Source organism: Microtus ochrogaster, chromosome 21 (genome assembly GCF_000317375.1).
Source record: "Microtus ochrogaster isolate Prairie Vole_2 chromosome 21, MicOch1.0, whole genome shotgun sequence".
Lineage (NCBI taxonomy): Eukaryota > Metazoa > Chordata > Mammalia > Rodentia > Cricetidae > Microtus > Microtus ochrogaster.
Window position 1 is genome coordinate 26,065,613 of NC_022022.1, and position 12,204 is coordinate 26,077,816.

Sequence of the window (12,204 nt, forward strand, 5' to 3'; positions counted from 1 at the left end):
TGACCTTCAGTTGCTTAGCATAAGATTGTATTATCATAATTATTTATAAAGATAACTTAGATTCATTATGGACATTTATAGCCTGAAGGCAGAAACACTGGATTTTCTTTACATTTTATCAGAAAGTAGACCTAAACGACATCAAAAGGTGCTTTCATCTGGACGAATACATGGCCCGGAACAAACAGTATCCTTATTATTAATATTTAGTTCAGATTCTGCCCTCTGACACAATCCTGCCTTCCTACAATTGTTTTACTTCCTTTGTCTAGCATCAGATTTTGATAATTCCCCCAACATTGGAAACAGCATTTCCATGTTTGCTGCTTAGAGTCGAAAATGACAAACTGACCCAGGCTTACAGTCAGTGCTGGATGCCATCTAGTATCTTTGGCACCATTGTGGAGCTGTGGGTGGTGTTCAATGGCACACTAGTTCCTGAATTCAGGGGTGTTCCCAGAAAAGTGATACAGTAATGGAGGATTCATTTTATCACTCGTTCTCTGTGGCTTCAGCAGTAGAGTTACATGGAGGCTTGTAGGGACACTATAGACTTGGAAAGTATGAATTGTGTTTCACTACATAGTTCTTGCCTTTCTAACCTTTCCCCAGCTCTTAAAGTATACATTCTAACATTGTCACTTGATTCCCCATCAGAAGGGACCCTTGCCATTGAGCTCTGTAGATACCCAGGACACTCTAACAGAGTCCCAGGAATAAGGCTTTCTCAGACCAGAGAATAGAGAGTTAAAAGGAAAAATAATGAAATCAGATATATTATGTACCTGTACAGTTGAAACTCTTGAACAAGAACCCTTTGAATAAAATAACAAACTGACTCTTAATTGTGACTCATATCTAACACATTAACTTTGCTACCGAGGCTCCTGAGCCATGGCATAGGCAAGGATGGCCAAGTTAACTAAAATCTTTCTCTTAGTTGGAAGGCAAGCTTTCTACAATATAAAGATAAAGAATTCTGCAGAAAGAAATGTCTTACTAAAATTATGAAGGAGTGTTTTATAGGAGAACACTAATAATATTACATAATCATTATGTTAGCTAAGAGCAGAAAGTAAATACAAATTTGGAAAGGTAAAAGTCACAAACCATTCAACACTATAAAATATGAATATTTGAGATATTTAACTAAATCATACATTTATGACCAGTCACATGTAGACATACACATATACACACATGATGCATTTAACATTTCATTATCTTATATGTTATCCTGTAATGTCTTCTTAATATTTTTCTCATTAGAAAACATTGTATGTGTTAATCATGCATACATGTGCATATCAATTATTTCTTTAAAGTATCTATGTGGTCCTTTTATGTTGGTAGAGAATTGAGTGGTAAGAATTCTTAATGGAAACTCATGTTGTAACCTATTTATTTCCACACGTGTTTCAGATGAAATATTATCATAAGAGTTGGGGGAGACCTTTTAAAAAAAACAATCCCAAGTGTTACTGGTTGGCTATTATAATGCAATTGTGTATTCAAAAACTTTATACTATTTTTAAGCAAAAGGTAATCTTCAGTAAAATATGGATTAAATCCTTTTCTATTAGGTCCTCTTAATGTTTCTGATTAAATGGTAAAAAAGAAAACACAAAGGAAAGGCATTGTATGGTGTTGTAACCCTGTGAAGTTTAATATACCTTGGCACCTGGTCTTGGGGTGGAATAACAAGCAAGTTAGCATTCCTTTCTCCTCTAATTCGATTTCGTTGTAGTCATGTTTATAATGCACACTTCTGTGCAGAATGCCTTTTCTTTTGCATTCCTGAAGCACCTTTGACAAGCAGCCAGGGAGCCATTGCCTCCCCACTTTGTCTAATCACTCAGATTGATAAAATGTCTAAAGGCTTAATGATATAATAGCAGAAGAAATTCTAGCCCTTGGTAATCAGAAAGGGCAGATAGTGGAGATGGAAGATCCACTGGTTGTCAGTAGGTGTTCCTTGGGTTAAGGCTTATTCAAGGGCCCGCAGAATGGCTCAGCAGTCAAAGTGCTTTGCTCCACAAGACTTACAACCTGCACTTGATCCCCAGAAGTCACACAGACATGGAAAAAGAGAAACACACCCACAAAGGTGTCCTTCACACAGGAGCTGTGGTAGGCATGCACACATGCACAGTGGTGATAAAATAATTAAAAATTAAAGATGATAGAAGCATTTAGGCTACAGAATGTGCCTCCCCTCCCACCGTCCTGGTACCGCTCCCTCTGGGGAAATGGTTGGCATCTCCGTGACTGACCATCTCAACACCCTATGATTGTGTCACCTTCTGTGTCGCTTCTACCGAGAACAGGCAACACTTCATGGCAAACATATTTGCTCCTGATTCCGTTATTCTTTTGTAGTAGACTTGAAGAGAATTTCTAAGCAATGCAATCTCTTGTGCTTAAAATAACATAGACAATTCTGTGAAAATGAGAGGGTTTAGCCTGTCTCCAGCGTGCCTACCCAAGGCATACTTAATCTCTGACCTGTGTGTTCAGGAACAGCTGCGCGGTACCATTAGCCCAACACTGCTAAGCAAGGTCACCCTAACCCAACAATTGTTAGGAACACAGCCTGGACTGAAGCATATTCTTAACCATTTATTTATCTTCTCATCCTTCAGGAATGAAAAGGAAATCTTACTGTGCTTTTAAGTGAGCAACACGCTTAACGTGTATGCTTTCCTGGGGCCATCTGTTCATGCGAGTCTCTTGATTATCTAAGCAGGGAGGGCTCTGGGAGAAGACACGTTACTGAAGCAAGCAGCTCCAGTAAATCCTTGGCCAAAGGAGTCACAAATGCAGTCTTTCCTCCCATACTACTCTCTCATGCCATCTGATAGAGATGCCAGTAGGCAGCGAACGGCAGGAAACGGCCAGTGTCTTAAGAAATCTGCCAAGCGGTCAGACAGTTCCGGAATGGAGAGTTGACTGAGTGGAGTGGTCTCAGCAGACCCATTTCCCCTCCACAGTCTGCTGTCTATATTTCTCTTTGCAGAAACTGTTCGGTGGGGACATTTGCCATGTTTTTCTCTGACCCTGTGACTGAGTGCATGTTGCTCTGTAATGCATTGTGATTTTCCTATGTAGGGTGAGCCAGGGCTGCCTGGACTACCTGGACTCCCGGGGATCAAGGTAAATACTCCACTGACCAACTTCATGGAACTATGAGTATCCCGCATTGGAGGAAAATGAGGGGGAAAGTGAACACTGGTCATTAACTATTCTGAATTTTTCTCAATTGATTAGTTTTATTTTTTAAATTCAAATTGCACACGGGTGTTTAAAGTTGGTTATTGCCATCCAAGTTGTATAGCTCACTGTTGTCCTTATCATGCCCCTTAGATAAAACTAAATAGCGTTTCAAGTAAAACCATACAAAATTTTTAAAAGTCTAGAAAGAATGTCTCTTTAGCTTTAACTTTTGACTTTATTCCTAAGGTCCTATCAAATTTTGACCAGAATTCATTTTAGCACGCCTGTAAATCACACACACTTGGGCAACCATGTTTGTGGTTCACCATTATCATAGCCCCTCAAAGATTCCCATGCCTCCCCTTCCTGTCAGTCAGTCCCACTGAAAAACTAAAACCACATTGCTAAAATGTTCTGACCTACCACAAACACTTTCCACACAAACTCTGTATGCACCTTTGGAAATAATTGCTTATGGTTTAGGATTAAAACACTGTTTTAAGATTTAAAGATTCTTAAGCCACTTAAATGGTTTTTGTTTGAAAAAAAGACTTTTCCCATAACAGCAACAAGACTTAATGCTCTATTATATTAGCTATAGTTATTCCTTGAGAATAAACTTTATATATATCCCAGAAGAGACAGGATAGCAATCAAGTATATCTTCTGTTCTAAAAATAGTGCTCATACTTTAGTCCTGCATGCTACTTTATAATGTGTTAACTGAAGTTAGTATGATTCTACAATGTTAAATGCCTATGGTGCTTATAATATTATTTAGGTCATCAATACACACAGAAAAACCATGTCTTCTAGGTCAGCAGTCAGAAACTCTGGTTCTAAAATTTGTTGGCTGTTTCTAGATTACTATAAAAAGTTCAGGTTGCTTTTAATACATGATTTGGCTCTTTGGTAGACAGTACACTCTAAAACATATTTGTTGAGGAGTCAAATTCACTTACCTATTATTTGCTGCTTAGCGAGAATGACATCCTAGTGCATATTACGGGGTTAATTTATGACAGCTCTTTAGTAACTTCCAAGCACAAAAATGACAGCTTTTTATAAATGACAAGATCATAAACGTTTCAATGATTTAAGGACATGTTGCTGGGTGTTAATGAGAACCTGGTGGCATTACAAGTCATAATGAAGATGTTTGAGACAAAGGACATTGGAAGGACAAGAAAGTCCCTACAGCAAGAACTCAAGCAAGCTTTTTAGGGTGCAGGCTCAGCTCAGGAGAGCCTCAGTGCTCTGAAACTGACTTGTCCCTTCTCCTGAGCTTTAGACACTCTCTTGATGAAAAGGAAGAAGAATGAAAGCATTATTTTCCCCAAGTGCAATACAGATAAATACACACATAGACATAAATGCTTTCGGGAGCTACTGTATTTGTGACCCTGGTCTTACTTAAGTGTTGTATATCTCTGATGACGCTATGTCATTACTGACTCTTGGCCTTTTCCTATGATTTTTTCAGCCACCCATGACCTATTCAGAAGGTCATGAGTTCTCAGGTTGGGAGGGTTAATTGTAAGTCACCACCTCTAGGAAATGCTTAAGCTCCCACAGCCTGAGAAGTGCTAGAAATCCTTTGTTGAGGTGGTGGGGCTCTGGTACTGCCTTCCTGTGCCTGACTAGTGACTGGGCTGAGAAACTGCCAGTTGATAAAAATCCTTCATCATTTACTAGAGATGTTTCTCTAGGTCATCTCAGTGCCATGCTTGGGTCACCATCTGGGGCTGAAGACAAAATCATGAGCTCTGGTTATTGTGTAATAAGTTTTGTCTTCTCTCTTGAATTCAAATGAAAGATAAGCTTTCCTTACACTATAATAAGTGCTAATAATAAATAAATAATAATCAGTAAATAATTTGGGGAAAACAATTTAAGACCACTTTAAGATATTCATTATAGCTGGGCAGTGGTGGCGCACGCCTTTAATCCCAGCACTCGGAATGCAGAGGCAGGCGGATCTCTGTGAGTTCGAGGCCAACCTGGTCTACAAGAGCTAGTTCCAGGACAGGCACCAAAAACTACAGAGAAACCCTGTCTCGAAAATCCAAAAAAAAAAAAAAAAGATATTCATTATATATTAATAAATATAGACTTAAAATTTTATAATATTTGATGGCCCTACATTGACTTGAGACGCTCCTTACCCATTTAGTTTGTTTCGTTTCTGCTAAAATGGCAAAAGACAGGATGGGTTGATTCTCATTTCATAGTTTAAGTTGCAGCCAGGATTTAAAAATTGAAACCCTTCTGTGTGACCTGCAGGACGTGAGGTACCAAAAGCATAAGTCATGATCTTAGCCTCTGTGTATGTTTATGCTTTGGAGATATTTCCTGTTGCTACTCATGTCCTCCTTATCTGCCACGACCGCAGAGCGTGTGCGCATGCCGGCCATTATGTCTAGGACACGGAGGAAAGCAGTCATTACATACCAGAGAAGCTTTGCTTCGCCACCTGTTGCTCTTGGGGAACAGTTGGAAACTTAATGAGCGCCCCCACATGCCTTCCCTGGCTCTCAGGAAATGAACCAAGTGCCTAAACCCTGACCGCGGACGCAAATGTCTCTCACCTGAGCGGCCCACTCTGAGGACAGTGCTATTACTGTAGGCATGCATAGGGGAAGTGGCTGAGACCCGGCCTGACTTCATCTCAAGCTGCTCTTAGGCTTCCTGCACTATTTGAAAGTCCTCTTGCCATGTGGAAGACATTTGGAATTCCTATTTCATGCATTCATGGTTCATATAGTGTCAAGATGTTCAGCTGGGAAAATTAAATTATGTACAATGTACCATGCAGAAGTTGATCTTCTGGAGTAAGATTTGAGCTTAGAAAATTAGTTTTATGAACAAGCTTTCAAAAATGTTAAGTCTTCTCTTTCCTTCAAGTATCTTAGAGGATAGTAAGCATTTTAGAGGATAGTGCCTACCTTTTCTGATATCAGATAAAAACAGAAAATTCTAGGTTATTATTTTTGAAGATCTTATTCTAGATACCTCCTTTGAAAAATATACATATATTGTTGATCCATTCTTGTGGTTCTGTTTCCCTCATAAATAAGCAGTTTTGACCAACGACCCTAGAACAAACCAAACCATAGCTTTGCTGCTCCTGTGACCCAGGGCAAGATTTGGAATCTCTCTGTGGTTTGGTTTTCTCATGAGAACCAACAGTGACCAGAGCCCAGAGCTCTACTGTGAGACTGAAATGAACAAATGTGTTCATAGCTCTTGAAACCTCCCCCAGCGTATAGCGAATGACTGCTGTTACTGCTTCTCGTGGGTCAGCTCAGAATACCGGAAGCTTCGCTTATGCAACCGCTCAAGGTAGTCTTTCCTCGTGTAAGTAATCTTAACCTGGAGAAAATACATCTAGCCATGCTTTACATAGATACAAATTATGGATCCCTCTTTAAAGGGATGAATGAATAAGACGGTTAAAAGCAATAAGGGCACCCACTTTCCCTACTTCCTGAGTGCATTCCAGGAGCAAAAGGCAAGGGTGCACACAGCTTGAAGATGAGAGAAGCCATGTGAGCCTTCTTCTTCCTTACTGTTCATGGGAAAAGCCAGAAGACAACTTGACACATCCCATAGTGATGTCTGTCCTTCCAGGCCTGGGTTACTTCACTCAGAATAAGGTTTCCTGTTCCAGCCATTTATCTGAGAATTTCATAATTTTTTAAAATATTTATTTATTATTACACGGTGTTCAGTCTGCAAGCCAGAAGAGGGAGCCAGATCAGATGGTTGTGAGCCACCATATGGTTGCTGGGAATTGAACTCAGGGCCTCTGGAAGAGCAGTCATTTCCCTTAACCTCTGAGCCATCTCTCCAGCCCCGTAAATTTTTTTTATGACTGAATAATTTTTCACTGTGTGGATGTACCACATTACTGTTATCCATCATCTCTTAATGGACATCTAGACTGTGTCTAATTTCTAGCTCTTGTGGATGGAGAAGCAGGGAACATGGATGAGCAAGCATCTCCATAGTGGTCCTTTAGATAAATGCCTAAAAGTGGTACGGCTGCATCATGTAGTAAATTTGCTTCCAGCTTTTTGACTTCCACAGTGGCTGCACCCGTTGGCGTTCCCACCAACAGTGAGTCAATGTCTCCCCTTCCCTATGTCCATGCCAACATTTGTCACCATTTGTTTTCCTTTTATCTTGTCCATTCTGACCAGGGTAAGATGAAATCTCAAAGTCGTTTTAATTTGTATTTTTACGTAGCTAAGGATATTGAACAGCCTCAAAACTAAGTCTCCTATTTATCTTTCTTCTTTTGAGAATTCTGTATAGTTCCATGCAATTGGGTTGTTTGTTCTCTTGATGTTCAGGGGTTCTGTTTTAGTTCTTTGTATGTTATAGATACTAACCATCTGATAGATGTACAAGTGGTCAGGATTTTTCCTCATTCTTTAGGCTGCCTCTTTTAAATATGGTTATCTCTTGCCATAAAGTTGCTTTTGAGTTTCATGTGGTCCCATGTTGCCTGTTGGTCTTAATGTCTGCACCATTAGCATCATGTTCAGAAATTCCTTTTTTGTGACTACTTTCTACAGGGTATCACATCTTATCCTGGAGTCCTTGATCCATTTGGAGTTTAGTTTTCTGAGAATGAGAAATAAGAATTGAGTCTCATTCTTCTATGTCTTGCTGTCCAGTTTGAGTGGCAGCATTTGCCCATCTGTTGAAAATGTCTCTTCTGCAATGTGTATTATTGGCCTCTTAGACAAAAAAAAAAAAAAAAAAAAAAGCAGCTGACTGTAGGAGTCTGGGTTTATCTGTGGATCCTCAAGTCTATTCCATTAATCAATATGTTTGTTTTGATGACAATACCATGCTGTTTATATGACTGTAACTCTACAGTAAAACTTCAAATCCGGGGTGCTGATATAGCAGCAGTATTTTTTAATTGTTTCGTTTTTTTTTTTATTTGACTATCCTGGGTCTTTTATATTTCCATATGAAATTTAAGATGTTTTTCAGTATCTATAAGGAATTACATTGGAATTTTGCTGTGCGTTTCATTGAGTCTGTAGATTGCTTTTTGTAGGAGTTTGATAATATTAACCCAACCAATCCATGGGTGTGGAAGGCCTTTCCATCTTCTGGTATCTTCTTCTATTTCTTTTTCAGGGTCTTAAAGTTTTCATTGTATGGGTCTTAATTTTCCTTGACTAAACTTATTCCAAGATATTTTGAGGCTCTTGGGAATGGTATTGTTTTCCTAATTTCCTTCTCAGTGTTCGGCATTTGTACACAGGAAGACTGACTTTTTGTATATTGTATATAGGAAGGCTGCTGACTTTTTGCAAGTTGATTTTGTATCCTGCTACTGTTCTCAACTTTCTAGTCAGTGTTGCCTAACTCAAGATACTTTTCTCAGATTTTCAGTGCTTGTTTTTCTCTTTCAAAGGATAGAAGTAGCTGATTTTACCAAATTAAAAAGTCAAGTTTTAGCTGGGCAGTGGTGGCACATGGCTTTAATCCCAGCACTTGGGAGGCAGAGGCAGGTGGATCTCTGTGAGTTTCAAGGCCAGTCTGGTCTACAGAGCAAGTTCCAGAAAAGGCTCCAAAGCTACACAGAGAAACCCTGTCTCAAAAACAAAACAAAGTAAGAGGGGGGAGATATATTAACAGCAAATATTACATCAAATCATAAAAAGCTATTTAAGTAGCAACTATATTTTAATGGTTTCCCATTCCTTGAAGTTTAATGGTTTTACTCTGGTTTCCTCATTAGTGAAAATTTGACATTCAGATCAAGAAGTTAAAGAGGCAGAAGGGTCTAAGGTGGTAACTATGTCTCCCACATCATGTGAAATCCCCTCGGACCTGAAATCTGTTTTCACAGGAGGCAGAGACATTCACTTGACACTCGCAGGATTGAGTGCTGGCCTGGTCCTCTGTGAGTAACAAATGCGTCTTCAGAATGTGACGAAGATGAATACAGCTCAGTCCTCAGAAACATTGGCATATCTCAAAACTGGCAGAGATAGATGGAGGGATGTAAAATTAATTCATAGAGGAAAGGAAATAAGACAGCCTTAGCAGACAGGTCACACTGTGTTATTATTGCTTGTAACTACTTCCTGCTGGCACAGACTACCTGAAGACATGGGTAACTTGAGTCCAATTAGGAAACTCATGCAAAAGAAATCAGAGATTTTTAGCAACCATAATGAAACTCCCAACAATTACACTGCATATCCTTCATGATGCAATTCTGTTAATACAAAAAAAAAAATCTCCAAAAGACAGGTTTTTCTGGGTTTTAAATAAATTCACTATTTAGTTCATTTTCAACAGAACACTTAAAATGTAGTAATTTATACTCAGATTGTATCCTTATGAGTAATAAGTGTTTTAGGGACGAACTCTACTTCTCATTTTTTTTGTCTCCTCAATAATTTTAGAAATCAGTCATTACCCAAACTGACTGCCTCCCAGTTCCTAGTATAATAAATGTTACTGCTGTAATTCGCAAAAGCAGGTATCATGCTGACTTGAATTCTAATTAGCCTCTAAGCAAAAAGAACAGTGCATGGCTAATGCATTCTGTGTCAAGACACATTAATCAACATTTTGGGGTGCTTTTAGCACCCAAGCAAACCAGCACATATTTTTTTTCAAACTCCATTGTACTATTTTTGGGGACAATGAAAATCAGATCTGTTCAGAAACGATAAAAATCACAGAAAACAAGACTCATCTAGAGAGTTTTTGGGTTAAGAAAATTATGTAATTTGCTTCTTTAATAATGACTTATAAAAATAAAACCGGAAAAAATAAATAAAAATGAAACCAGTAATAATAAATAAAAAGCCAGATATTTTTCTTCAAGCAAGAACTAATAAGTTTCTGGCCACCATTTTGCTTAATGGATAGAATGTTCTGGAAGTTTATCTAGAAACATCTCTGTGAAAATGAAACTGCCTCTCTTTTTCTCTCTCTCTCTCTCCCTTTCTTCCTTCCCCTTCATTGAACTAGCGACCCTTCTAAGTATGTGCCCGTTCTTCTTGCCCTTTTGAACGCTATCACAGTGACCATTTAGAAGGGAGAGACTATCTGAAGTATTCCCTTGCTGTGCTTAGAAAGTCAGTTAAGATCTTTATTAGAGAATCCCAAGACCTCATGAAATCTTCAGCAGTCATTCAGAAAAGCCACATTCCTAAGCTTTTGCCAGCTCGGCTTCATGTTTTCATAATATAGAAGGGAGCCGTTGTTTCTTGGCTGGTGGACAGGACTGGAGGGGCTGATGCGGCTCCTTAGTCTGTTCGCTCTTTAACTTTTATCCAGAAGACTTCACATTTATGTTGCTGTTACACTGAGATATTTGAGTTGGTTGATTTGAGGGAGGGTTGATAGGTATTGGCAGATAAGTTGAAGAAAACTGACTTCAGCCAAAAATAGATCTTGTTCAAAATTAAACTGGAGACATTTTGCTCATTGTTAGGTAGATTGTATGTTTTATGAAATAAAACTGAATTTTTTTCAAATAAGATCAGAAAAAGATGTAAGAAGGATGATATTGGTATATAAAGATTTTTTCCCCCTAAAATCTCTTTAATGCCTGGCTTAGACTACAGCTGGATTCACATCTACACGTCTATATTCAGTCTTCTCGATTTGTTGTTCGGGTGAACTATTTAACACATCTCAGATAGGTAATTGTCCAACGAAAGGTTATTTTAACAACTAATTCAGATAAAGTTGCTAGTTTTCTTTGCTATAACCTCCAAGCTCCAGGAGTGGCTATGTCTTAAAGGTTAGACTCCACACAAAATCTGAAGCTGTTCACACTCAGATGCTTCAGGCCAACAGCAAACAAAATGTCTTTGCCCACTGTGAAACCATTCAACCTTTAAGCCCTCTTCAGACCATCTGGGAGAGCCAGGGTTTCTCCCAGAAAAACTTTTGGAACCAAAACTTTCAGAACCAGTATAAGCTCAGGAGATAATTAAGCTTAAAATGCTTGAGAAGGTGGCGACGCACACCTTTAATCCCAGCTCCTGGGAGACAGAGGCAGGTGGGTCTCTAAGTTTAAGCACAGCCTGGTTGACAAAGTAAGTAGTGCATTGGAACACGGGGTGTGTCACAATGTACGTATGTGACTGATACTCTCTCTCGGAGTGGTGGTCATGAGCAACTAATTGCACTAAAGTCTTTTGAAGCCTATAAGCACAACAGTGCTAAAAATCAAGTCTACAGCTTAATTTATCTCTTAAAATTAAATAATTTTGCCCTGAATCATCTGTTAAAGGAAATTTAATGTATCTTTAGAAGGAAGATTAAAAATGCCTGTATCTAACTGCTGAGATAACAAAGACTTGTTTGTGGAAAACGCAACCGCATGCTTGACTTTTTCGTAAACTAAACACTAACTCAAATACGGACTGTATTTCTGTGTCTTCTTCCCTTTCTGCTTTGTATTATTAGTATGCTTTAATGAAGCTTCCACATGACTGGCTAAAGAGATCATTTTATCTTTGCTTGAAAATGTATAAAGAGTTCAAATTGAAAAGCAAATATTCAACCTCTACATTACAATTTGGGGACATCCGCCATGACTAATGACTGTAACATTCATTCATATTCTTGAAAGTGGAGAGAAGACACCTATTCATGTTAAATATTACCCTATTAGATTAAATGTTTAGTTATAAATAAATGTATCCCTTATAGTATTTTTTTATAAAATAACACATCAAATTATTTTGCTAAAGGTAGACTTATAAATGATTTCTCTCAATTGAGGTCAGACTTTTATTTTGAAATATTAAGAGGTCTGACACCTTTGCCAGGTTTTCCCTTCTAGAAGGAGGTAGACTGTGGTGCCGAGTAGAATAGGGATTATAGGAAATAACCTTACCGTAAACCTCAGTTCCGAGATCCAGCCCCCACTTTTCTACCTTCCCGGTGCTCAAATCATACTAAATCTGAGTGGTGTGTCACCTGAAATGTTTCACA

The 12,204-nt window shown here is 38.6% G+C and overlaps 1 protein-coding gene across 5 annotated transcripts in view; it reads left to right on the forward strand.

The window, feature by feature from the left end:
- Positions 1-12,204, forward strand: part of Col25a1 (collagen type XXV alpha 1 chain) — a 383,772-nt gene that overhangs the window by 314,468 nt on the left and 57,100 nt on the right. For all 5 annotated transcript variants that reach the window (XM_026784141.1, XM_026784143.1, XM_026784144.1 and 2 more), the window contains one exon: positions 3,109-3,153. In XM_026784141.1, the coding sequence (XP_026639942.1) occupies positions 3,109-3,153 (45 nt within the window). The remainder of the gene's footprint in view (positions 1-3,108; positions 3,154-12,204) is intronic.